This window comes from Dreissena polymorpha, chromosome 11 (assembly GCF_020536995.1).
Source record: "Dreissena polymorpha isolate Duluth1 chromosome 11, UMN_Dpol_1.0, whole genome shotgun sequence".
Taxonomy (NCBI): domain Eukaryota; kingdom Metazoa; phylum Mollusca; class Bivalvia; order Myida; family Dreissenidae; genus Dreissena; species Dreissena polymorpha.
Window position 1 is genome coordinate 26,468,686 of NC_068365.1, and position 27,958 is coordinate 26,496,643.

Below are 27,958 nucleotides of genomic sequence, written 5' to 3' on the forward strand. Positions count from 1 at the left end.
CCAGTAACTACCATAACCAGAAGTTCTCTGAGTTCAGCCACTCAAGCAAGAGTTCATTTCCTTCTGCAGGTCAGGAGCATTTCCAGATGGTTGTTTCTGAAGACCAGGAGACGGCTGTTTGATGACCTGCCACTGGAGTCTCGACACCAGAAACTTTTACAATGTGGAAGCGGCATGACCTAGACCTTTTGCTCACCATAACGATGAAAATATGTGCATGACAACGGACCTTTTTAGAAAAAATCCTGTTCTCTTTCCCATGGAAACCAAAGAAAATACAAAGTGGTTGTCATTAAAAACGTAATTTGCAAGTTATTTATTTTATATGCCAACCATGTATTCAGGATTTTGGATAATGCTTCAAATCAAAGCCTACCAGAAAAAGCTCTGACAGCCGGTGACCATTGGTTTTCCATTGTCTGGTTGTTACCAAGTGAAAGTTGTTGCAACCAGTTTCGACTAGTTTATTAAGTGCAGACATTTTGGCAGGTTTATTGTGTGTTGATTGTGATCCAAACTCTGGATTCAAATGTGATGATAAGAATTGCTCTTTCCTACAATAAAGCATAAACTTTAGCGTGTATGCAAAATCGTTTGCAACAAATTACACCTAAGTCCGAAAAAATAATTTTTATTTGTTGTTATATTTTTGAAAGAAAAATTTTACGTTACATATTATAATAGATTTTTTTTATACACTTCTAAGAAGGGTGCATCCCAAGCCCTTTGTCTCAAACCACCCCCTTAATCTACAGGGGCATGTGTTTTATAGGCGATTGCTACTTTAGTGTTCAGTTGTTTGCACTATACTCAAAAGTAGTGACATGACTTCATAAGTTCTCAATATCAGTTGAAATCTCAACCATAAAAAGTGACAATGGAAAATCTGAGTATAGAAAATTTTCGAAATGGAATCACTATGTACTTGCTCTACACAGATAGTTCTATCAGGCATTGTCCAAAAATAATGTGTACTGTTCTAGCCTAAAACTGAGGTTTTAAAGATCATTCTCTCAGAAAATTTAATATTTGCAACTCAAGAATACCAAAATAAGTAGGTTGAGACTTGTATTGATAATTAGACCTTTACAAAGTCATGTAGCTGATTTGCTCCCCGCATGTGTGACAGGTGCATGTCTGTGACCTTTTAAAAAGGTTGTTTTTATAACACTACAAAGGTCAAATGTTGGCCTTTTCACAAGTATTGAGAGGTAAACCATTGTATCTGCTGTAACATTGTTACAAGTATTGAGAGGTAAACCATTGTATCTGCTGTAACATTGTTCACAAGTATTGAGAGGTAAACCATTGTATCTGCTGTAACATTGTTCAGCCGATACTTCAGTTTCTTGCTCAACCCGACAAAAACTTTGTTTAAAATTTCACCCAGGACAAAATCATCTTTAATCATTTTTGTATCATTCAACTTGTCTGTTAATCTGCTTTGGAAAATAAAGTTGTTAATATCTAGTGTTTTTATGTGACCAATTTCGTTCACAAAATAACACCAGACTTTCTTATGTTTAACATATGGTACAAAAGTTTGACAGTATTCTGTGGATCAGAATTACTGAGAAGACTTTGTTGTTGTTGTTATTGTTGTGGATAATTTTATAAACATGTTGTACTGTCAATAATTGATTTATAAGGATGATATTGCACTTATGTTTGTTCTTCTTTTTTATGCTTTAATGTATATGTAATTGTTAATAATTTATATTCATTTGATTGAAATACTAAAACAAAAATAGTTGGTTTGCGTCTTTAAAATTTGGGTTTGCGTCTTTAAAATTTGCTTAAGTCTGTTATTAATACATATAACAATACTGAAGCTCTGTCGTTTTTCCTGAACTGTATTGATGTATACATTTATTTGTAACACATGACATTTAGGATGCATTTTGTCTAAGTAATAGCATAAAGGAAGATAATTGAACAATTTGGGAAATTAACAAATATTGAGATGTTATATCTGTTAAATTAACAACTTGGGATTTTGCGTAATATTCAGACATTTAAAAAAAATTGGTATCAACTTAATTTGGAGATTTTTTTAACAATTTTGCAAATGAAAAAAACAACAGATTTACTTTTTTTCAAACCCATTTTATTTTATATTATTTTATGTGAATTTAATTCATTATTTGTACACCTGTTGTGTTAATAAAATGGAGCACTGTAAATTGATTTTCAGTCTTTAGTAGCACATTTTTTTTAAACAATAATTGTGTGCTAGTTGCACTTTTTTGGCTTTTTTCATTATATTTTTCCCGTCTTTCTTTGTAATCTTTTTAAGCATGTTATTGAGATATCATCAATTTATGTAAAAAAGTTTTCGAACGTACAGTACACAATACTTTTTGAATACATTTTAAAACAGAAGTCTCCAGATATTGAATGTGTCAGCAGACTGTGGCAGGTTCTGCAGGGTTGTTAGGAATTACTACATTTCCGAGACACAACACATTTTACTATAAACTTTAAGAAATGTCTACATTTCACAACAACTTTAAGAATTATTACGCATTGTGGTTGCTACAGTTCATAGATATAGCATATATGACATCTGTATATCCAAATGTCTCGTGCCAAGCACACGTCCTATGTAGTATATATATATAATATATATATGTAGTCTGTGTGTTAAATGGGTTCAGAAAATCTTCCTTAAAAATTGAATTGCTTCAATGTAAGCTCAGTGTTATACTTACATCCCTTGTATTTAAATGCAACCGCATCATGAAAAGCCTAAGGTTTTTATGCCCCCTTCTTCGAAGAAGCGGGGGTATATTGTTTTTGGCCTGTCTGTCTGTCTGTCATTGTATGTGTGTGTCCACCTTGGTTGAAGTTTTGCAATAACAAGGAATAACTTTTGAATTATTGAAGATAGCAACTTGATATTTGGCATGCATGCACATCTCATGGAGCTGCACATTTTGAGTGGTGAAAGGTCAAGGTCATCCTTCAGGGTCAAATATATGGCTTCAAATTGGCACAGTAGGGGGCATTGTGTTTCTGACAAACACATCTCTTGTTTCAATGAGTTACATAGCCGTTAAGATTTATCATCCTACATGGGGGCAACTTCTTGTCTCTTGACTCTCATTTCAAACTTGCAAGGTTTCTCTCACTGTTTAAATTGTCAGTTTAGTGAAATTAGTTGCTTTAAGCTACTTACATGCATATTTACTTTATGCACAAACAATAAAGAAAACTTGTACAATTTTAGTTGAAATTCCCATTATTTATTTAAAATTTCATACATGTATAAATTAAAAGAAGATATTTTAACACAGATATATTACAGATAGACACGGGTTTCTGGTAACTGAATGAACTGTTGGAAGACAAAAGGAACAACAAGTTTTGGAAAACTCCTGTTAATGCTTTAATCATCTGTTTTGTTTGCAGTCAATAGATGCATTACACAATATAATAATGTGAATACAGTAGCATTAATAAGTGATAAACAACAATATATTATTATTTATTGGATCATATTGGATCTTAAACCATATACTATTGTAGTTAGTAGTCCGTTAGTACATGTATATTTTAAATACTGATATACAGGTACATGTCTTTATTAATGTACTAACCAATTAAATGTTGCATTAACACAGGCAATTTTATTGACAGAATGCCAATGACATTTCAAGTTGCCATGTTTGTCTTTAAGGTGTGTAACTATATTCAAAAGTACTTTTTCTACGAGATTATATATTTTGATCATTTGTGTATTTTCATATTGATTATGATCGTTTGTATATCTGTTTAACGTTTTATAACAAATATACATATCAATGTTTCATGTTTTGATGATAATCATCGAATTTCCTCAAGTGCTGTAAGCATTTTGAGATGTGCCCATAATGTTTGCCATTGAAGCTTATAATGGGAACAATGAGTACTGTACGCTATGTGTTGCTACAAAACTGTTAGATTGTTGACTTTGTATTCCACTTGTATATCTGAATGTTGGTAGTTTTATTTAAATTTGCAGGGCCAATCTTATTGCTAGCCTGTTCAGCCCAGTGCTACTAATGGAGTAGAATAAATTAATTTAAATATAATAATATACTCATCGGTATTGGTATGATATACACAAGCATAAAATATGATAATATAAAAATAGGCAATTTCGGTAATTAAGAGTAATTTGTATAATTTTGCCTCACAGTCTATAAATTTGATCTTTACTATTTTGGTTTAAAATACTTTGTACAAAAATTGTTAAAAGAAAATTTACAAAATAATTGTTTAAAAAAACAATGTGCATTTTGATTAAACTTGGGTTAGCTCTTTTGATATAATGTATTATATGAACTCATGTTAAAAATCTTGTAAATGTCCCGCATATTATACCAGGTGCGCCCCACAATACAGGTTGTGACTACGTTGCCTGGTACAATATTTGAAAACCGTTGTCACCTACATTAAACTGTTTTATTCACAAGTTATTTTAATTCTTACTGGTCATAGAAACAATCACTTGCAAGTTTCTTGAACTACTTAAATTATTGCAAGTCTTGACATTTGTGCTTTTTTTGTTTATAGGATTTTTTTGTCTGTGTACAATGTATAATTAAACTGCAATTTCTTGCACACTAATTCAGTTAGAAATATGACATTATGAAGTATGTTAAATAATATGAACAATTGCCAGATATATTAAAACAAAAACAAATTTAATTCAAGAAGAACACTTTCAAATATTATATCAATCTTTTATCCTCCAATTCATTCTAAATATTTAATAAAAATCATACTTTTTTAATATAAAGTATTTTTTTGCTAAGGTACATTTACAAATGAAACATTGGCTTTCACTTTAACTACTTAAAATTAGCTTGTTTTGTCTAAATAAAAACAACACCCATCGCTTTTGATTTCTTAATACACGTGTTCTTCCTTTTTATAGCACACAAGAAACCCTGTGTATGTCAGATACGTAGTATGTGAAGATTTTCTGGTATATTTTAGCTCCATGTTCAGACTGGATATTGTGCTAGAAAATCATTTTCAGATTTCCAACTTAACTGCATGTGCTAGAAATCTTGTATTTATTATTTTAACATTCCAATAAAGTTACTACTAAAATATTCTGTGTTGTTGATTTAATTACTTCAAAGGTTCTAAGAACGTTAAGCAGCTTTTTCACAGAGTGATACTTCTTTTACAGACTTTATAGGAAATCAGATAAATTTAGGGGGAAGGGGGGTGGGGGGACAAATGGGCAGGATGAGCAATATTTTTTCTATCACTGTTCATTCCTTTGTCCTATAATTCACTTTTTAGCGAGATTCTGGAAATTTACTTTAATGATATTGGGCGAAGTGTGGTCCTTCTGTGCTTGAGGTTGTATATTATATGATGGTTTAAACATGAAAATAGGGTCTATTTATAGTCAATATAGGTTAAATGTATCCTTGTTTTCCCGGCATTAATAGATATATTATTTACATATAAATAAATCGGTACATGTAGCCAATGAAACCTAAATATGCACAGGTTAGACATTTACATTCAGAATATCTGTTGTCATGCCCATTAAATGAAATCTAGAAAAGGCTACTTTCATGTGGTTTGCTAATTTGACAATCTCAAGATATGCATCTCCAATCCTTCTGCAACCTTATCAGCATTTCTGCCTGGGAACTCCCTGTCCTACCGCTTCTTTCACCTCCGCTGCTCCCACCAGCTGTGTGGCTATGGTGCACCTCGCAGGATTTATTATAGCTATAGAACTATTGACATGGGGCATGTCTTCTGAGTGCAGCAAACAAAGCCTGGGGAGATGACTGGCAATTGGAGACATTAATTGCTTACATTCGAAGTGCCACCAGCAGAAGTTGCCCTATCCAACTTAAGAGAAAGAAGGGTTAACTCCAGTGCCTATAGGCCTTCAAGACTCTCCTTTGAGAACAATCAGCCCAGGGCCATGTGAGTATTTAGGATAAAATGCCCTTACTTATCTAAGAATTTACCTAATGCAAGGAATTTCTTAATTTTCTTCTTGAATACTTTCCTTAGGTACCCCCTATGGTAAGAGTTACCCTTGGTGAACCACTTTAAAATCAGATTGAAAATGACTTAAGGCAATACCTAAACACTGTGGTAACTTGTTTCTTTAGGGAGTTGAATACTTGCCCAGGTTGGTGTATCTTGTCCAGATTGTTGACTCCCCCCCCCCCCCCCCCAAGTCTGGAATCTTGCCCACATGGGCAACTGTCGTTCAGCTTGTCCAAGTGCAAGCATCAGCTGCTAGACCAAGCAACAAATGAACAGTTTCATTGACAGTGCACATGGGCAAAATGTAAGGTCTTAACACTAAAATGATTTTAAGAGAGTTACCGCCCTTTAATTAATTGTGGTCTTTACAAAGGCATAATGCCTGCGAATGCTGATGTTCTAAAGTTCGTCTGATTAGTCTATGGCACCAGCAAGGTGGTCTCGAAAGTTGCAATTCAAGTACATGTAGTAGAATTTAGGCCTATTGTTGATGTTTAATAAACACATCAAATCATCTTTGTAACTTATAAAACACGAGGCAATCTCTCAGTACCTGCCCCTCCATTCCTGCCACTCAAAGACATATCTTGGTGGTGCCGGAGACATTAGTGCTTCTTCGTGAACAGATAGGGTTTAGCTGTGAAGTTGGCTGCTTTCTTGATCTGGCCTTCCATATTGTTCTGTAGTTTTTCTGCTCTTCTAAGAAAAGCTTGTGCTGGTCTTCTTCTGAATAGTCCTTATATCTAGTTGTGTGGAGCTGTATGGCCCCTCTGAGTTAGTTGATCTTGTGCTGTCGTCGATTAAATATCAGCATTGTCCATACCCCTTTCTTCTGTTGCACACAACAATTCTGCTCAGTCCTATGCTGTGCATGACTGTTAACATCACTGCAAGTTTTTGGTCCACCCTCCCGGCAAGGGCAGTCTACATCCTCATACAAATGCAGTTCCTTTTTCTGGCAGCTTGCTGGCCACTTGATCTGCTCTTCTCTGTTGTTGTTTGCTGTTGCTTTTTTCTGAGTGCCTCCAGGTTCTAGCATGCTGCTATGTTCCAAGCCTTCCATCGTGACATGATCTGAACTTGCGCTGTCCACTTCATCCCCGTATAGAACTTGGAGATTCTGGACACAGTGGGGTGTAACCTGGTCCTGTCCTTCGATGCTGCCGTTGCGTTGTTGCATCCTTAAAATTGGGGGACAGCCCATATTTGCTCAGTGGATATTAAGCCCCTTATTGTTCTTGCACACTGTTCCTCAAATAACGCAAACTCTAGTTAAATTAATGGTCTGTTTTGTAGGTCGTTGGTGAGCATGTATGGTGTAATTAGTTGTCTGGCTTGAAGTTATCCATCCTCGATTTCTCTCTCACGTGGTATCTCTACATATCTGTCCATAGTAAGCTGAATGAGATCCTTTTTAATGAAGGGTGTACTTTGGTCTACCAAACCTAGGTACTCTCGGGTGCTGTCTTCCCAAGCTGTCCACTGTCTCTCCAGTCGTAACAATTATATTCATGCTTGCCAACCAGTCTTTTCTAGTTGTCACTGGGATTTCAGGTGGATGATTACCTATAAACAATGGCTGAAGTCCAATGTATCAAAAAAATCCCTTCACTACGTTTCAAGTCATGTTAAGCCCAAGAAAGTCAAACTATGTTCTATAATCTGCACAAAGAAAAAAACACCATGAGCAGCAAGTCAAAATATATGTCCGCACGAGTTACTTTGCAAATTGCAACAACTCCTCAAATATTAAAAACATTATAAAGAACCTCATACTCAGCATTTCCTCTTACAAAAGCCCCAATTTCATTTCCTTCAACACTAGTTTAGTTATAGTTTGCAGGGATGTACAGATATACAGGCAATGTGATCACTATATGCCTCAAAACTGATCCATCTGAGGCGTAACAATTGAATAAATCAGTTGAAATTGCAGTAAACCTAAATATTTTTATGTGATGAAATTTAGAAAGTGTTCACAATATTTGTGATGAGTTTACCAGTGTAAATGTAAATGTACACAATAAAAGTATTTTAACTAATGGTATACATTTGTTAGTTGCTAGATGTATATTGATTTTGTCATAAAGACTTCCATGGTAAGAGTAAATATAAAATAGTTACTAATAGAAGAAGAAGCTTATGTCGCAAGACATCGCATTTATTGAATTTCTAATAACAAAGCATAAAGATTTAAAACATAAATAATAAACGTTAATGATCATGTTTTAGTATCTTAATGTATTCAAAATAGAAAATGTTGACACTATCAATGATATACATATATACAAAGATTCAAGGAGTAATTCAGCATCTACAAAAAAGTAAACAAATATTATAGTTTATGCAATAACTGCACCAACTTGAACAGAAGTAATTAATAGTTCACTTTGGAAAATGTAAATTACAAGTATACATGAAATTTCATCTTGATAGTGAAATTATGCACCAAATACCGTATGTGAACATGTGATGTACTTTATTTGTGCATTAGCCCAGCAGCTTGTGCAGTGATATTGTACATAAAGGGATAATATATAGCACTGATCTTGCAGCCACAAAACAATTCATTTACCTTAAGGGTGAGATTCAAACCATTTGTGCCACTAAATATCACTAGGCATATAATTTAATTTTCAACAAATAAATTAACAATATATCATTTATGGCTTCTGGCAAAAAGGTTAGATAAATGGCAATTGTAAACTTGAACACAACACTTAAATGTTTGTAGGATCTAATTTCTGTAAACAGTACACATAAATGAATATCACAGTTTTTGGAATTGTTGTTCATAGTAAATAAGTCAGCTTTCACATGTGTCCAAGACCATTATAATACACCTAGTACCTAATGCATAAAATGCACATTTAATACCATGCCATAACCACTATGTTTTATGCTCATTAACTACACTTTATTGAATACTGTAAACATATAGAAATTTGTAGGTATGAAATTTCGTGGATTAATAAAAAGCAACTAATTCGTTGAGACGAAATTTCGTGGATTTCAAATAAAAGACAAGTAATTCGTTGATAGGTAATTTCATGGATTTCAAATTTTTGAGGAAGACTGGCCGTGATAATAATTTAACTTTTATTAAAACAACCAGTAAATAACGAAGCATAATCTGCTAATCTGTGTTGACAGCAAGACTTGAGGTTAATGTGCACTGAAGCATGCAAGTGTTGCCGATAATTGTCGATAAGAGCGATTAAGCAGCGCACTTGTGGGTCCCCGCTTGCTAATTGCCATCAATGTTGTTTTGACAATATTTGCAATTCTCAGCGCACTCGGTCCCCTAGTTGTACCAATTGAGTAATAAGGTCCCCAAAATACACGTGTGAAAACCGTTATGTCTCTTTTAACTTAAATTGGCACTAATTGACATATGTGATAAATCTGCAAACTGTTAACGATGATGAATAAAACAAGATAAACTCATAGATATAGTGAAATGTGGCCTACTGAAGTGAAGTAACTATTACAAAAACAAATATCTCGGATAACCGACAACAATAGAAAATGTCGGAAATGACATTCGGAAATGACCGATTTCGGATTTAAAATGTATAAATCATCGTTGGTACTTGGTTCGTGGTTCAGCGGACCAACGAAATCCACGAAAATTCGTACCACACAAAATTTAATGGTTTTACAGTATATATAAGCCTCATTCCGTGAAAACTGGGCTTTATGTCTGTGCTTAAACACTTTAAAGTGTTGTCCCAGATTAGCCTGTGAGCACTGCACAGGCTAATTAGTACTCATGGGCTAAGCCCAGTTTTCCAGAACAAGACTCAAATCACTTCTGTCCTGGCCTCGTCATATCCACTTTTAGGGCTACCTCTGGACACACATGGCCACACCCATGCCCCCTCCCACACACAATGAGGCCACGCCCCTCTCTGCCCCTGTCCTCTCCATGGTGTGTAACAGGGTCACCAGGATGCGGGCTCCACTGGCCCCTATCGGGTGACCCAGGGCAATACCTCCACCGTTAACGTTCACCTGTAACAGTGGAAATACCTGGGAAATAACTCATATTATGTAGTCATGTGCAACAGGTTGTATTTTTAAATCTTCAATTTAACTCATCCATAATACATCCCTTTAATTAATCTTGATGGTCATGTGCTGACCGTTGTATTATTCTATACCTGGTCACAAGTAGAACCATTAAAATTGTTCCTTAAAAGCCCATTATCTGATCAACACAAGATATGTTTGTAAAACATGAATGCCCACGTTGTAAATATGTGCAACTGTTAGAGATTTTTTAGTACTGCATGCACCCGTGACCTTTGACCTGCTGACCTCAAATCTTGCCCCTATATTTTCTGCTCTAGTATCCAGCATGCCAAATATAGATGATTAAAGGTTAAAGTTTTCCCTATATATAGTGCAGAAATAATCTCAAGGTACAAGACACACTGACCACCCTGTCCTTTTATTTTTTGACCATAAAATCAATAGACATCCTCTTTTTCTCCCAATAAACCACTCTAGCAATTAGGATGATGGTAGGTCAAAGCGTTCTGTGATTACGGGGAAAAATGGAATTTGTGTAATGAGCCCCTGTAAACTTAACAATTTGACTTCAATGTCGTCTTCCTCACCTCAAGTTACCATCATACCGCTTTGCATGATCATAAAAGAATGAGTTTCAAAATATCGTACAGAAACTAATTTCATATTTAAAGCGCCTGGGATCTTGACCTTTGACCTAAATAATCAATAGACGCCCATTATACCAATTTGTGTGATCTCTCATCAAAGCTTGCCTTAGATATCAAGGGCAACAAAATGGTCTACTGACAGAAAAACCATCTGAACGACCAATCAAACAATGACATGCACGAAGCAATAAAATACCCCTGGTTCTTAGAGGAGGGGGGGGGGGGGATACAAATGTTGGTTTTATAATAAAGTGATACCAGATTAACTTTTTGTTTTTAACTTTATTTAGCAGGTGTTGTAAAACGCAAACCAAAACTTTTCAATCTATGTCAATTTTAATTTTGAAAATCAACAAATGATAAACAATACAGCACATGCACAACATATAATGGTGTTATTTCAGCATTCATAGAACAACGGCAAAAAGAACAAGAGCTGTCAGAGGACAGGGCGCTCGACTATTTCAGTGCTTGACAGTATAACGTAAGCCATCATGGAGAGGGGGGGGGGGGGTATAATGTGGGTGTGTGGTCATTTAATAGATGATCTTTAAATAATAAGGAAACAGATTTATTTATTTTTTTGCGAGGGGGGGGGGGATTCTGGGGTGGGGCATGGGGGATGGTTTGGGTGGAGTGCATTGTGGTATGTCAGGTAAGTGTTGTTTTGTCAAAGTATGAATCAAATGTGATCATAAATAAAGAAGTTATGGCAATTTAAACAAAATGTTCAATTATCTAAGTATAAAACGGGCCATAATTCTGTCAAAATGCTTAATACAGTTGTCTGCTCTTGTTTATAGATTGGGATCATGTTGGTAAAGAATTATGCAAACTATGAAAGCAATATGTCAAAGGACATAGAAAATATTTGAGGTGGTACGCAAACTTTAACATAGATTTATTAATAATATGCATATTCTAAGTATAAAAGGGGCAATAATTCTGTCAAATGCTTGATACAGTTGGGTTGCTCTTGTTTATAGATTGGGGTCATGTTGGTTAAGAAGTATGCAAAATATAAAAGCAATATGTCAAAGGAAATATTAGGGGTAGTACGCAAACTTTAACATTTGCACGCTGACGGGAACGCTTACGCCGGAGTGAGTAGGATAGTTCCACTATATATATTTCATATATAATAGTCAAGCTAAAAATAATAAGATCAACATGTGTGTGGGCAAAAATAACTTAAAGCAATTTCAAAAACATGTACAAATAGTCCGCATCTCCTACCTTGTCAGCTGGAATGTTGAGGTCACGTATCACTGCCAGGGACTGGGCAGCAAACGCCTCATTGAGTTCAAACACCTCCACACTGTCCAGTGCCCAGCCAGCCTTCTTCACCTGTCAATACCATAGAAACATGGCGCTTGAATATGTTTACATTGAATAATTCATTGCATAAAATGGTTACACATATTATTTCCAATCTGGTTTCCAACACTATTATTATACATGGATTATTAAAACCCCAAAACAGAATGGACAATTTTCATACAAATCTAACAAATAATTCATGTTTCGAAATTCCACTTTTTATAAATGTGTTATTTGAAGAATACTGAAAACAAATTGTTTTCAAGCTTGTTTTCTGATCCAATGTATGATCCAATGTCAACATTATCACTGTGCAGGGTAAAATGATATTACTGAAGAAGCACATTAGAGAGTCACAAGTATATATTTTACCGCCATGTTCACTGAAGATATAGGTCCGGTTCCCATAACCGCTGGGTCCACCCCAGTCTGGGCCCATGACACAATCTCTCCCATCACAACCAGCCCCCTACTGACTGCCTCCGATCTCCTCATTAATAGAACGGCGGCTGCACCGTCGTTGATGCCTGTACAATATCAGAGGACTTGGACTTGTTTGATAAGTGTGATAAATTTACATTTTGCATTTTATATTTTATACTGTTTACCACTAACTGTCTTTGTTTAAACAATCCGACAACCGTGATGTTACACTGTTTTGATTTGTGATATTGCCATCATCATTGTTCAAATTTAGCAGATTATTGTGTAAAGAAACATCACAGTTATTATTATTATAATTGTTATTATCATGTAAAATGATATACCAGATGCATTGCCAGCAGTTACTGTTCCTGACCCGTCTGTTATGAAGGCTGGTCGTAACTTCTGCAGCCCTTCCAGACTAGTTCTTGGTTTTGGAAACTCGTCTGTAGTTACTTCATGCATGCCTGTGTGAAGAAAAACCTTGTACAGCAGGAGATTTAACAAGAGCACCACATAACAGGTGCCACGCTCGGCTACGGTGCAGTTTTGAATAAATGAAAGCTTGTCAGAATTTATTTTTTTAAAGGTCACAGTGACCTTGACCTTTGACCTAGTGACCTAAAAATGGGTGTGGCGTGTAGAACTCATCAATGTTCATCTACATATGAAGTTTCAAAGTTGTAGGTGGAAGCAAATTGATTTTAGAGCCAATGTTCAAAAACTCAACAAAATGTTAAGGTTTTAGCACGACGCGGACGTCGGACGACATGACGAGCTGGCTATGACAATACAACTATATTCAAGGTAAGTTTAAGATCTCGCACTTTTGTAATCACATCCGCATGAACCTAAGAGCAGATATTTGAACAATCTTTGTCATTACCTTAATTCGAGAAAGTACTAACTGCTTATACGTGTATTTTGAAAAACAGTAATAGAGAATATTTGCTGGTTTTAGATTTGAATTTCAATTTTAACTTGAGAGTAAAAACAAATATTATCTTCAAAAGTGGTGCTGATATGAATGAAGATATTTTTTCTATGATCAAAAGTTGCTAAACAAGAGCTGTCACCATAGGATGACTTATGCCCCCTATAAACGCTTGGTAGAAGTTATGAGCTTTTTTCGAAACCTAAACGCAGATTTCGAAACCTAAACACGGACCCTAAGCTCAAGGTCAAGGTCACAGGGGTCAAAATTTGTGTGTGTATGGAAAGACCTTGTCCATATACACATCCATGCCAAATATGAAACTGCTATCTGAAGCAACATAGAAGTTATGAGCATTTTTCGAAATCTAAACGCAAAGTGTGACGGACAGACGGACGGACAGTCAGATCACTATATGACCTCCTTCGGGGGCATAAAAATGTCTAAGAATATCAAAATAAATCAGAAAGCCACATAAACTAGAGAGCGAACACCATGCTAAATCCTTGAAATGCACTAAGTGACCCCGTGACCTAGTTTTTGACCCGGCATGACCCATATTTGAACTTGACCTAGATATTGTCTTGGTACAACTTCTGACCAAGTTTGATAAAGATCAGATGAAAACTACTTCAATTAGAGAGTGGACACAATGCTAAATCCTTGAAATGCACTAAGTAACCCCGTGACTTAGTTTTTGACCAGGCATGACCCATATTCGAACTTGACCTAGATATTGTCTAGATACAACTTCTGACTAAGTTTGGTAAAGATGGGATGAAAACTATTTGAATTAGAGAGCGGACACGAAAGTGTGACAGACAGACAGACAGACTGACAGACGGACAGTGCGAAAACTATATACCCCCTTTTCTTCAAAAGGGGGCATAAAAATCAATAATCAATCAACACCAACCAATTATCTTTTTTATGTGATGCTTTTCCACTGTTTGTGACAGTTGGAATGGATGAAATTGGATTACTTTGCAGAAATAATAACACGATACATGTAATATCAAAATAATGACATCATTTCAAATTGAAACTGAAACAATTGTTAAAAAATGTTCACTGTTAACTTCACTGTTTGGTAATTTAAATCACATGTTTGTTATTTCCCTATTGAACTAAGGAAGGCATTTCATAAATTGTGCTATTACTGTAAGATAAACCCTTTACCAATTAGACACGTATTTTCACGAATTTGTAGTCCCTTAGAAAGTTATATTTAATTTAAGACCTTTCTTACTAGATTCAAGTATTTAAGGCTTCATCTCCAAACATTAGATACTGATGAGCAGCAAACAGCATAAAACTTGAACAGACTGCAAGTTGCTCGCAGGCTTTTCTGGTTTTAGGGTGTTTGCACATAACTATTTTCACTTTGCTTCTCAGTGGGAAAGGGTTTTAAAATGTACTTGAACACAGTCCTAGTCAATAATCCATGTCCTGTATTACCAGTCCTAGTTTTCACAGGCACAGGTACAATCTCTTTCTGGAAATACCCCGACTGTAGTGCTGCTGCACATTTCTGCTGTGAGACAAAGGCAAAGGTGTCCTGTTCCTGTCGTGATACGCCCCACTGCTTGGCTACATTCTCAGCTGTAAAAACATGAACATCCATATGTGATATGTTGCTTTACTTACCACAGTCATCTATATTAGAATACATGTAAGAATCTAAGCTGAAAATGATGCAATATGTGCACATACTAAAGCCAGTAAATAAAAAATGACATAATTGAATTAGACATAGGGGCACAATGTCTGTAGAAATATTTTTTATACAAGAGTAATCATGGAGGTCTTTGTGCTGGAAGTCCATGTGCATTTGTCATACCTGTTATTCCCATGGGGTAGTTGTGGAAGGCATCTGTGAGTCCATCCTTCATCATGGTGTCAACCATGGACACATCTCCAAACTTGGTGGCTTCCCGCATATGAACGCAGTGCTTTGCCTATTTAAACAAGGCTTTGACAGTACTGCATGCAAAACAGTTATCCCCACATGTAGGGTAAAAAAACTAAATTATAAAAATTAAAAATGTGCATAATATACCTTCATTTAGCCCTTTATCTGTAATGTAATGTTTCATAAAAATCCAATTTCAATTAAGCACAGGAATATTCATTTAATACATTTATTTTCTAATCTAACTAAAAGAGATCTGACATTTTAACTCTGCTCTTGCATTATTCCCACATTGCCCATTACAAGTATACCAAGTTTCTTAAGCAATTTTTGAGAATTAGCCCCATCCAGTTATATGATATATACTTTTACAGTTATTTAAGTTGTTACTGACAGGCAGGAAGATGAAAGGATTAACAAAGGAAACATTTGACAGATAGAGACACTGAACACTTATAGCTAAATATGTACACCAATTTTCATCACAATATCTTATGTATTTTTTCACGCTGTTACACTATAACAGTTTTTTGTTGATGAATAGACAGAAGGTTGGATTAAACGAGAAATTTATTGACAGAATGACAAACAGAAAAGTTATAGCTGAATGCGTATACCAAGTTTAGGGATAATATCTTATGCATGTATACTTTTGAGTAAGTGCATTTTTTTTATATTTAAATGTAGATGCTAATGCACATAAATTCAAACATCTAACAATATTTATGCACTTTCAAGACTAAGTTTAAAGAAAATTGTCCCAAACAGAAGAACAATGTTACCCTGCTCATGCTTTCCTGACCTCCAGCCACAACTATTGAAGAGTCCCCAGCCTTTATTGCTTGGTAACCCATGGCAACGGCCTTCAACCCTGACCCACACAGCATGTTCACCCCTGTGGCAGGAACATCATAGGGAACACCGGACAGAACGCTAGCCTGTCGAGCAGGGTTTTGACCTTCACCTGTAATAGCAGAAATATGCAAACACAATCCAACTGTGAAGAAAATTTACCAATATTTCATGACAATGACCACATGTAACACATAAGTCAGAAATATGAGTTTACACATCTGACTTTTACTTTGTGTCATATCAATTTAAATACATTTCAAGGCATCCAAATAATATTATCATGCAACACTGAGCATAGCATCGTTGGGTTGAGTAGCTCGGTAATATTAAAACCAATATACATTTCTCAAAAAAAGAAACATTTATAAACACGCAAATTCGTAGAATTGATATCCCTCGCAACATATGCTTTGTTTGAGGATGGGTGCAAATCGGACGGATGAACGCTAGGGCTGAATGGGTTAATGGAGATGCTATTACCTTATAGTAAAAAGCATTTTTTCAAGATACCAAGGGCCATAACTCTGTTAATTACAGATGGTGTACAATGCCATTTGGCGTGCATCATCCTCTTATCCATATATATACTCATACCAAGTTTCAATGAAATCCGCCAAAGCACTTCCAAGATATGGCTCCGGACACAAAAGTGACGGACAACGCCAAAACAATATCCCTCCGCCTCTGGCCTCTAGCAGGGGATATATACGCATACCAAGTTTCAATTAAATCCGCCAAAGCACTTCCAAGATATGGCTTCGGACACAAAAGTGCCTGTAGTAAAAAGCATTTTTTCAAGATACAAAGAGCCATAACTCTGGTTTTAACATATGGTGTACAATGCCATTTGGCGTGAATCATCCTCTTATGCATATATATACTCATACGAAGTTTCAATGAAATACGCCAAAGCACTTCCAAGATATGACTCCGGACACAAAAGTGACGGACGGACGGACAGCCGAATGGACAGCCGGACAACACCAAAACAATATCCCTCCGCCTCTGGCGGGGGATATATACTCATACCAAGTTTCAATGAAATCTGCCAAAGCACTTCCAAGATATGGCTCCGGACACAAAAATGCCTATTGTAAAAAGCATTTTTTCAAGATACAAAGGGCCATAACTCTGTTTTTAACAGATGGCATACAATGCAATTTGGCGTGCATCATCCTCTTATGCATATATATACTCAAAGCAAGTTTCAATGAAATCCGCCAAAGCACTCTAAGATATGGCTCCGGACACAAAAGTGCCTATAGAAAAAGCATTTTTTCAAGATTCAAAGGGCCATAACTCTGTTTTTAACAGATGGTATACAATGCCATTTGGCGTGCATCATCCTCTTATGCATATATATATACTCATAGCAAGTTTCAATGAAATCCGCCAAAGCACTTCCAAGATATGGCTCCGGACACAAAAGTGCCTATAGTAAAAAGCATTTTTTCAAAATACAACGGGCCATAACTCTGTTTTTAACAGATGGTGTACAATGCCATTTGGCGTGCATCATCCTCTTATGCATATATATACTCATACCAAGTTTCAATGCAATCTGCCAAAGCACTTCCAAGATATGGCTCCGGACACAAAAGTGCCTATAGTAAAAAGCATTTTTTCAAGATAAAAAGGGCCATAACTCTGTTTTTAACAGATGGTGTACAATGCCATTTGGCGTGCATCATCCTCTTATGCATATATATACTCATACGAAGTTTCAATGAAATCCGCCCAAGCACTTCCAAGATATGGCTCCGGACGCAAAAGTGCCGGACGGACGGACAGCCGGACAACGCCAAAACAATATCCCTCCGCCTCTGGCGGGGGATGAAAAAAAAACACACACACAGAAATGAAACTAACCCAGTGTTTTTTCACAATTATGGAAATCGGGCCTGATCCCTTTGGATTGTGGAAAAATCACAGTGTTTTGACTAAAATTGTAAAAAGTGTTGTTGTTGCTTTCAAAAAAGAAAATGAGTGTTCTAAATATTATAGTAACTAAGGTTCAACTTATAGAGCTGGATGGGAGATGAACACAATGTTAAGAATAAAAAATATATATAAATATGTATCTTTTGTGGAAACCTATGAATGAGAATTTTTAGGTCATATTTGGGCCCCAAATATGAACGAAATAAAAACACTGTAATCATTCCACAAAAAAGTATGTAATCATTCCACAAAAAAGTATAACGGGTCACAATTTTAGCATATATATTTTTAGGCCACAGCAAGACACACTGGTAACTAACCTGCAGTGAGGACTTGCCCCATGATAACCTCTGACACCACCTCACCACCCAGGCCTGTCCTCCGTAGAACTTCTTTGATGCAGATGGCTCCAAGCTCATGAGCTTTCAAACTGGACAAGTTGCCATTCAATGTGCCTGGAAAAGGCAAGCAGCAGTTTGCATTTGAGACAGATGAAACAAGGAGACAAAAATATTTCATTTATGCACTAGTCCTGCAGGCAAGTGCCTTATATTTTTCACTTGTCATGTAAACACATGCACTCCGCCTTCAAATATGTGTGCAATAAAGATAGATTGCAGGGGCTGATATGAGTTACAAAGTATCTGAAATGTAAATACACTACAGTGGATGAAACACCAGTTTTGGTTTGGTGAAATCAGTTTTGCTCACACCCAAAAGGTCTAAGTTTGCTGTGGCATAATGGATAAGTTTCCTCGAAGACACCAAGTACTTGTTATAGGCCCAGGAAACGGACTCAAGAGCGTTTCTAAAAGCCTGAGGCTTCTGATGCCATCAAGCTAAAATAAATAGGTTTAAACTAAAGTTAAATTTAAAGCAATTGATGATACTTAAAAACTTTGTTATGGCTAATATAATTTATTATTCCATAGTGCTTACTGTATGAATGAAAGGCAGTGGATCAGCTCAAAGATAGCTGAAATAATTCCTGTTCAGAACAAAACTTGCTATATTCCCAATCGCAAAAAGTATACTTTTTTCCCCAAAATTTGCTAATTCCCAATCGGGAAAAGAACCGCTAATGACATCAGCATTTTCGCTTTTTAACGAAGCGTAGTCCGGTCCAGTCTCGTACAGGCTTTACACTATACCTCAATTTGCATAACGTTTGCATTATTCGTGTTTGATATTCTCCATATTGTTCAGGTGCTTATTATATTTGCGATGAACTGCAAGTGTTTTGTGATTCTGCTGAATGGAAAACAAAGATGTCGCACAATTCAAATATTTTATGACAAAGATTCCTACGCAAAAACCTGGCCAAACAAAAACTGTATTTTTTTTAAGCAAGCGTCATTAAATAGATAAACATTGCCAACAAGAACAATTTTATAACAAGTGACTCTTTTGCATCGTCATCCGCTCATCGTTGATTTCCGAAAGCAAAGTGTTGACTGATATTCAACATGTTTAAAGCAGTAGTAGTTCTTCAGAAGATGAAGCGCCTCCCAATAAAATGATGCCCGATGCAAGATTGTTTTCCTTGACAAAATATGAGGCCTGTTATAGATAAACTGTTGATCATGATGGTGTTTGTGATAAGAGATGTTGAACTCTTTCATGACGTTTTAAATCCCAATTTATTTTCCCAATTTCTTGAAAATGCCAATAAAATTCCCAATTTCAAAGCCATGGGCTATCTTCCCAAAAAAGCGAAAAAAGCCTTGTCAGAGTTGCTCACCAATATTAATGCAATATACAAGTAAGTATTTTGATCATTTTGATAGAAACATTATGTCTTAATTTAATGAAACGCCAATTTATTGCATGTAGGTTTGTACAGTTTATTTTTTTCTGAAAGTTATAAGTATTGAGTAAATGGTTTGCTATTATTCAAAGCATGGTGTTATGCAGAGAATTTATCAGTAAATTCTCTTATTTGTATTTATAGAATATGTATGTATTTTAATTAACAGTCACTGTGATTATGAGTGATACTGCAACAATTTGTATACATACACTGGGTTAGAAAAAAGAAAGATTTAACTTTTTGATGATTAGATTTGTTTTTTGTTATTTAAAGTATTAAAGATGGCAATTTTAATTAACTGGTTAAAATCTCAAAGGTTAAAACATTTATGAAGAAATATATGCCTTTAACAATTACTATATGTATGTATCATGTGTGATACAAGTAAAGAATAAACACACAAAAGCATTGAGAATTATAAAAATATATTTAAAGCAGGGATAGATATCAACTTGTGTCCTCCTGTATAGTCCGAAATATTGTATCCGGATACCGACTACTTCTAAAATTTCGTATTTCCATTTAAGGTGAACCTTTAAAAATTAAGCAAACGATTTTCCCATTATAATGAAACGAATGTTACAGCAACTGTAGTTCCATAATAAAGTGTCATTTACCGATAGGGGTGCGAACAGCAGCAACAATTACGACGCCAGTGTCAGACATTTCCTCGTTGTTGTTGTTTCTATAGGTCGAAACGGTGAAATCGACGACGTACGGTCAATGTGCATAGAAAATAGCAAATAAAACAGCGACTTTAGAAGTGTTTTAAATATGTGTCATGCCAAGTGCTGATAATAAATACACATTTTGTAATAATTATGAAGAAACTTAAACTCATCTTTTTGGGGGTTATGAGCACATCCAAACATGTGTAACTTGTTACAAATGTATTGACTTTAAATAATGTAAATACTCAATATTCCTACACTCTCTTGCCAGGGCATGATTCTTGGAATTTTAACGGAAAAAAGAATCCTTTCAAAATATTGCTCCTTGAAATTAAAATGTATATCTTTATGAGTAAACAAACAAACAAAATCCCATATGTTCCATGACTGGGGTGAAGTCTACTGTTATCATGTGAAATCCATAAACATACGACTCACCAAAATAATGAATTCCCAAATTGGTCACTTGTAAGAATATTCATACAATGAACCCTAGTCAATATCAGTCACTTTTACAAAATATGTACAAGTAAAAATACAATATAGTGCACTGGCGACATGCCTATTTTTTCTCTTCTCTCATTTTTAAATTTGTGTATTACATCTATACAATAGAAATGTTAATCTTTATCAACCTACTAGATAGTTAAAATGATATGCGTCAATGTTTATATATTATGAGAAGACATAATTTGTTTATATGCATTTCTGGAAATACTAACTAAAATTTGTGCTACTAACACATATTATTGTGTTCGGTAAGGAGCAGGACGGCCTCGACTTGCAAATACCTATGGACGATGTAAATAAAGCTTATTTTCTCTTAAAATAAATTTAAATATTTGTAATGTCGGTTACTCAAGTTTTATTCTTTTTCTTCTTCTTTTCCTTCTTCTTCTACTTCTTCTTCTTTTGAGTGGTAGTAGTAGAAGTAGTAGTAGTAGTAGTAGTAGTAGTAGTAGTATAGTAGTAGTACTAGTAGTAGTACTAGTAGTAGTAGTATAGTAGTAGTAGTAGTAGTAGTAGTAGTAGTAGTAGTAGTAGTAGTAGTAGTAGTAGTAGTAGTAGTAGTAGTAGTAGTAGTAGTAGTAGTGTAGTAGTAGTAGTAGTAGTAGTTGTAGTAGTAGTAGTAGTAGTAGTAGTAGTAGTAGTAGTAGTAGTAGTAGTAGTAGTAGTAGTAGTAGTAGTAGTAGTAGTAGTAGTAGTAGTAGTAGTAGAAGTAGTAGTAGTAGTAGTAGTAGTAGTAGTAGTAGTAGTAGTAGTAGTAGTAGTAGTAGTAGTAGTAGTAGTAGTAGTAGTAGTAGTAGTATATTTTTTAATGAATACCTATTTCAAATTTTATCTAAAACACAATTCACTATTAAACCGTATTAAAATTTCACTTAAAAGAACTTTCACATTGTTTTAATGACTTTAATACTAGATTAGTAATCGTCAATAAAAATAAATGTGTGACTTACATCAGACATGGCCTGACACCCCCTCCCCCATGTCACAAACTGTCACACTTTATTACCCCCCCCCCCCCCCCCACCTAGAGCGTGACATACTTTATGGACGGCCCCGTAGTAGAAGTGGTATGGATTTTTACTCTGTATTGTAATTTAGATAGTCACGCCTTGCAATCTTGATATATTTTAACATATTTTATTTAAAAGGTCTTTACTAACATTAATATTAACCCTTACAGTGTTACACTCATGATAGTAAAAAAAAAATCAAGTGTTTATATAGTTAAGTTTGTTGCAACAAACGCTAGACTTTCCGCCGGAGAATTTACTTGAACCAACCGCAGTTTACACCGTTCAACATCGCTTATTTCCTTTTCCGTTTCCGTCAAAATGGTAAACACACTGATATCGCAAATCGCTTTATGTATCTTCAATGATCTTTGTAAAAGCTTGTCAGACTGATCAAATATCTGAACGAAATCGTTAGATAAAAGCTATTTTTAAAATTGAGCGTAATAATAGTCATGTTTAACTCAATTTATATTGAACATTCGTGTCTTTAGCCATTGCACTGTGGACTTGCACAGAAAGTATTGAAGCTAAGCTGTAGGCATTCAGTCCTGAAGAACCTGTCTGTCATCCATTTAAATACAGAACGTAAAACATATCTAAATCTGTTATTGAATGAAGTTATTTTTAAACTCTCGGGTTGTTTTCAAACTTCATGTTGATTAGCGAAATTATAGCTGTCATTTTTTCTCAAAAAATTTATTTTAGTTTTACTTAGCTCATTATTTGATGCGTGGCTTTATTGAACTTAAATCAATGAAGAATTTTATGTTTTGAGTAATTACTTTACTGCCTGAAACGTGCATGTTTTCATTCCTTTGTACACTGATCTAATTAAAATGTATCAAATAGTTATACAGTTTTGGAAAAAAATCAAATAGTTTTAATCATAATGTTTGAAATATTATTGATCTTGTTCATAGAAAACTAAGAATAGCAGTGTAGTTTTTTGTTTTTATTTGGAGACGTGATTTTCACCCATTCATAATAATATAAAGTATATATTTCCCCCCAAATTATTGCCTAAAATTAACAATTTAAGGCGACATAAAAAATAAATTGCAACATTTAGTTTATCTCCCTATCCAGCTCTATAAGTTTAATCTATGGTGGAATAACCAGTTATCGAAAAGTTAGAAATTACGTTAAATTACCTTAAAATTGAAACACTTAAAATGACAAAAACATTTTGTTTTAACAAATGACTAACAGTACAATCATTGAATAACTTATCTGTAAAGTTTTCAACTATTGAAGAGTCCCCAGCCTTTATTGCTTGGTAACCCATGGCAACGGCCTTCAACCCTGACCCACACAGCATGTTCACCCCTGTGGCAGGAACATCATAGGGAACACCGGACAGAACGCTAGCCTGTCGAGCAGGGTTTTGACCTTCACCTGTAATAGCAGAAATATGCAAACACAATCCAACTGTGAAGAAAATTTACCAATATTTCATGACAATGACCACATGTAACACATAAGTCAGAAATATGAGTTTACACATCTGACTTTTACTTTGTGTCATATCAATTTAAATACATTTCAAGGCATCCAAATAATATTATCATGCAACACTGAGCATAGCATCGTTGGGTTGAGTAGCTCGGTAATATTAAAACCAATATACATTTCTCAAAAAAAGAAACATTTATAAACACGCAAATTCGTAGAATTGATATCCCTCGCAACATATGCTTTGTTTGAGGATGGGTGCAAATCGGACGGATGAACGCTAGGGCTGAATGGGTTAATGGAGATGCTATTACCTTATAGTAAAAAGCATTTTTTCAAGATACCAAGGGCCATAACTCTGTTAATTACAGATGGTGTACAATGCCATTTGGCGTGCATCATCCTCTTATCCATATATATACTCATACCAAGTTTCAATGAAATCCGCCAAAGCACTTCCAAGATATGGCTCCGGACACAAAAGTGACGGACAACGCCAAAACAATATCCCTCCGCCTCTGGCCTCTAGCAGGGGATATATACGCATACCAAGTTTCAATTAAATCCGCCAAAGCACTTCCAAGATATGGCTTCGGACACAAAAGTGCCTGTAGTAAAAAGCATTTTTTCAAGATACAAAGAGCCATAACTCTGGTTTTAACATATGGTGTACAATGCCATTTGGCGTGAATCATCCTCTTATGCATATATATACTCATACGAAGTTTCAATGAAATACGCCAAAGCACTTCCAAGATATGGCTCCGGACACAAAAGTGCCTATAGTAAAAAGCATTTTTTCAAAATACAACGGGCCATAACTCTGTTTTTAACAGATGGTGTACAATGCCATTTGGCGTGCATCATCCTCTTATGCATATATATACTCATACCAAGTTTCAATGCAATCTGCCAAAGCACTTCCAAGATATGGCTCCGGACACAAAAGTGCCTATAGTAAAAAGCATTTTTTCAAGATAAAAAGGGCCATAACTCTGTTTTTAACAGATGGTGTACAATGCCATTTGGCGTGCATCATCCTCTTATGCATATATATACTCATACGAAGTTTCAATGAAATCCGCCCAAGCACTTCCAAGATATGGCTCCGGACGCAAAAGTGCCGGACGGACGGACAGCCGGACAACGCCAAAACAATATCCCTCCGCCTCTGGCGGGGGATGAAAAAAAAACACACACACAGAAATGAAACTAACCCAGTGTTTTTTCACAATTATGGAAATCGGGCCTGATCCCTTTGGATTGTGGAAAAATCACAGTGTTTTGACTAAAATTGTAAAAAGTGTTGTTGTTGCTTTCAAAAAAGAAAATGAGTGTTCTAAATATTATAGTAACTAAGGTTCAACTTATAGAGCTGGATGGGAGATGAACACAATGTTAAGAATAAAAAATATATATAAATATGTATCTTTTGTGGAAACCTATGAATGAGAATTTTTAGGTCATATTTGGGCCCCAAATATGAACGAAATAAAAACACTGTAATCATTCCACAAAAAAGTATGTAATCATTCCACAAAAAAGTATAACGGGTCACAATTTTAGCATATATATTTTTAGGCCACAGCAAGACACACTGGTAACTAACCTGCAGTGAGGACTTGCCCCATGATAACCTCTGACACCACCTCACCACCCAGGCCTGTCCTCCGTAGAACTTCTTTGATGCAGATGGCTCCAAGCTCATGAGCTTTCAAACTGGACAAGTTGCCATTCAATGTGCCTGGAAAAGGCAAGCAGCAGTTTGCATTTGAGACAGATGAAACAAGGAGACAAAAATATTTCATTTATGCACTAGTCCTGCAGGCAAGTGCCTTATATTTTTCACTTGTCATGTAAACACATGCACTCCGCCTTCAAATATGTGTGCAATAAAGATAGATTGCAGGGGCTGATATGAGTTACAAAGTATCTGAAATGTAAATACACTACAGTGGATGAAACACCAGTTTTGGTTTGGTGAAATCAGTTTTGCTCACACCCAAAAGGTCTAAGTTTGCTGTGGCATAATGGATAAGTTTCCTCGAAGACACCAAGTACTTGTTATAGGCCCAGGAAACGGACTCAAGAGCGTTTCTAAAAGCCTGAGGCTTCTGATGCCATCAAGCTAAAATAAATAGGTTTAAACTAAAGTTAAATTTAAAGCAATTGATGATACTTAAAAACTTTGTTATGGCTAATATAATTTATTATTCCATAGTGCTTACTGTATGAATGAAAGGCAGTGGATCAGCTCAAAGATAGCTGAAATAATTCCTGTTCAGAACAAAACTTGCTATATTCCCAATCGCAAAAAGTATACTTTTTTCCCCAAAATTTGCTAATTCCCAATCGGGAAAAGAACCGCTAATGACATCAGCATTTTCGCTTTTTAACGAAGCGTAGTCCGGTCCAGTCTCGTACAGGCTTTACACTATACCTCAATTTGCATAACGTTTGCATTATTCGTGTTTGATATTCTCCATATTGTTCAGGTGCTTATTATATTTGCGATGAACTGCAAGTGTTTTGTGATTCTGCTGAATGGAAAACAAAGATGTCGCACAATTCAAATATTTTATGACAAAGATTCCTACGCAAAAACCTGGCCAAACAAAAACTGTATTTTTTTTAAGCAAGCGTCATTAAATAGATAAACATTGCCAACAAGAACAATTTTATAACAAGTGACTCTTTTGCATCGTCATCCGCTCATCGTTGATTTCCGAAAGCAAAGTGTTGACTGATATTCAACATGTTTAAAGCAGTAGTTCTTCAGAAGATGAAGCGCCTCCCAATAAAATGATGCCCGATGCAAGATTGTTTTCCTTGACAAAATATGAGGCCTGTTATAGATAAACTGTTGATCATGATGGTGTTTGTGATAAGAGATGTTGAACTCTTTCATGACGTTTTAAATCCCAATTTATTTTCCCAATTTCTTGAAAATGCCAATAAAATTCCCAATTTCAAAGCCATGGGCTATCTTCCCAAAAAAGCGAAAAAAGCCTTGTCAGAGTTGCTCACCAATATTAATGCAATATACAAGTAAGTATTTTGATCATTTTGATAGAAACATTATGTCTTAATTTAATGAAACGCCAATTTATTGCATGTAGGTTTGTACAGTTTATTTTTTTCTGAAAGTTATAAGTATTGAGTAAATGGTTTGCTATTATTCAAAGCATGGTGTTATGCAGAGAATTTATCAGTAAATTCTCTTATTTGTATTTATAGAATATGTATGTATTTTAATTAACAGTCACTGTGATTATGAGTGATACTGCAACAATTTGTATACATACACTGGGTTAGAAAAAAGAAAGATTTAACTTTTTGATGATTAGATTTGTTTTTTGTTATTTAAAGTATTAAAGATGGCAATTTTAATTAACTGGTTAAAATCTCAAAGGTTAAAACATTTATGAAGAAATATATGCCTTTAACAATTACTATATGTATGTATCATGTGTGATACAAGTAAAGAATAAACACACAAAAGCATTGAGAATTATAAAAATATATTTAAAGCAGGGATAGATATCAACTTGTGTCCTCCTGTATAGTCCGAAATATTGTATCCGGATACCGACTACTTCTAAAATTTCGTATTTCCATTTAAGGTGAACCTTTAAAAATTAAGCAAACGATTTTCCCATTATAATGAAACGAATGTTACAGCAACTGTAGTTCCATAATAAAGTGTCATTTACCGATAGGGGTGCGAACAGCAGCAACAATTACGACGCCAGTGTCAGACATTTCCTCGTTGTTGTTGTTTCTATAGGTCGAAACGGTGAAATCGACGACGTACGGTCAATGTGCATAGAAAATAGCAAATAAAACAGCGACTTTAGAAGTGTTTTAAATATGTGTCATGCCAAGTGCTGATAATAAATACACATTTTGTAATAATTATGAAGAAACTTAAACTCATCTTTTTGGGGGTTATGAGCACATCCAAACATGTGTAACTTGTTACAAATGTATTGACTTTAAATAATGTAAATACTCAATATTCCTACACTCTCTTGCCAGGGCATGATTCTTGGAATTTTAACGGAAAAAAGAATCCTTTCAAAATATTGCTCCTTGAAATTAAAATGTATATCTTTATGAGTAAACAAACAAACAAAATCCCATATGTTCCATGACTGGGGTGAAGTCTACTGTTATCATGTGAAATCCATAAACATACGACTCACCAAAATAATGAATTCCCAAATTGGTCACTTGTAAGAATATTCATACAATGAACCCTAGTCAATATCAGTCACTTTTACAAAATATGTACAAGTAAAAATACAATATAGTGCACTGGCGACATGCCTATTTTTTCTCTTCTCTCATTTTTAAATTTGTGTATTACATCTATACAATAGAAATGTTAATCTTTATCAACCTACTAGATAGTTAAAATGAT

The 27,958-nt window shown here is 35.1% G+C and overlaps 2 protein-coding genes across 10 annotated transcripts in view; one reads left to right on the plus strand and one right to left on the minus strand.

The window, feature by feature from the left end:
* Nucleotides 1-5,102, plus strand: part of LOC127850702 (diacylglycerol kinase zeta-like) — a 234,123-nt gene extending 229,021 nt beyond the window's left edge. For all 8 annotated transcript variants that reach the window (XM_052383960.1, XM_052383959.1, XM_052383962.1 and 5 more), the window contains one exon: nt 70-5,102. In XM_052383960.1, the coding sequence (XP_052239920.1) occupies nt 70-122 (53 nt within the window). In that variant the 3' untranslated portion in view covers nt 123-5,102. The remainder of the gene's footprint in view (nt 1-69) is intronic.
* A 3,039-nt stretch (nt 5,103-8,141) lies between these two features.
* Nucleotides 8,142-27,347, minus strand: LOC127850710 (acetyl-CoA acetyltransferase, cytosolic-like). Of its 2 annotated transcripts, none has more exons than XM_052383985.1 (9): nt 27,249-27,347; nt 18,400-18,534; nt 16,066-16,247; nt 15,212-15,329; nt 14,830-14,973; nt 12,782-12,904; nt 12,387-12,541; nt 11,931-12,041; nt 8,142-10,026 (listed from the first exon to the last, which is right to left on the minus strand). In XM_052383985.1, exons 1-9 carry the CDS (start codon nt 27,295-27,297, stop codon nt 9,859-9,861), a joined length of 1,185 nt encoding a protein of 394 aa, XP_052239945.1. In that variant the 5' UTR covers nt 27,298-27,347; the 3' UTR covers nt 8,142-9,858. The 2 variants fall into 2 exon arrangements, with proteins under 2 accessions (XP_052239945.1, XP_052239944.1); XM_052383984.1 differs by lacking the exon at nt 27,249-27,347 and adding an exon at nt 20,507-20,605.
* Nucleotides 27,348-27,958: the final 611 nt, after the last annotated feature.

What these genes read in the sequence shown, in the direction of transcription:
- LOC127850710 (XM_052383985.1), bottom strand. Translation starts at nt 27,297, where the DNA reads ATGTCTGACACTGGCGTCGTAATTGTTGCTGCTGTTCGCACCCCTATC. An exon ending in GGGGCAAGTCCTCACTGCAG is followed by an intron (nt 16,248 to 18,399) that starts GTTAGTTACCAG and finishes CTGCTATTACAG; the next exon opens with GTGAAGGTCAAAACCCTGCT. An exon ending in GCCTGTGAAAACTAGGACTG is followed by an intron (nt 12,905 to 14,829) that starts GTAATACAGGAC and finishes TTCTTCACACAG; the next exon opens with GCATGCATGAAGTAACTACA.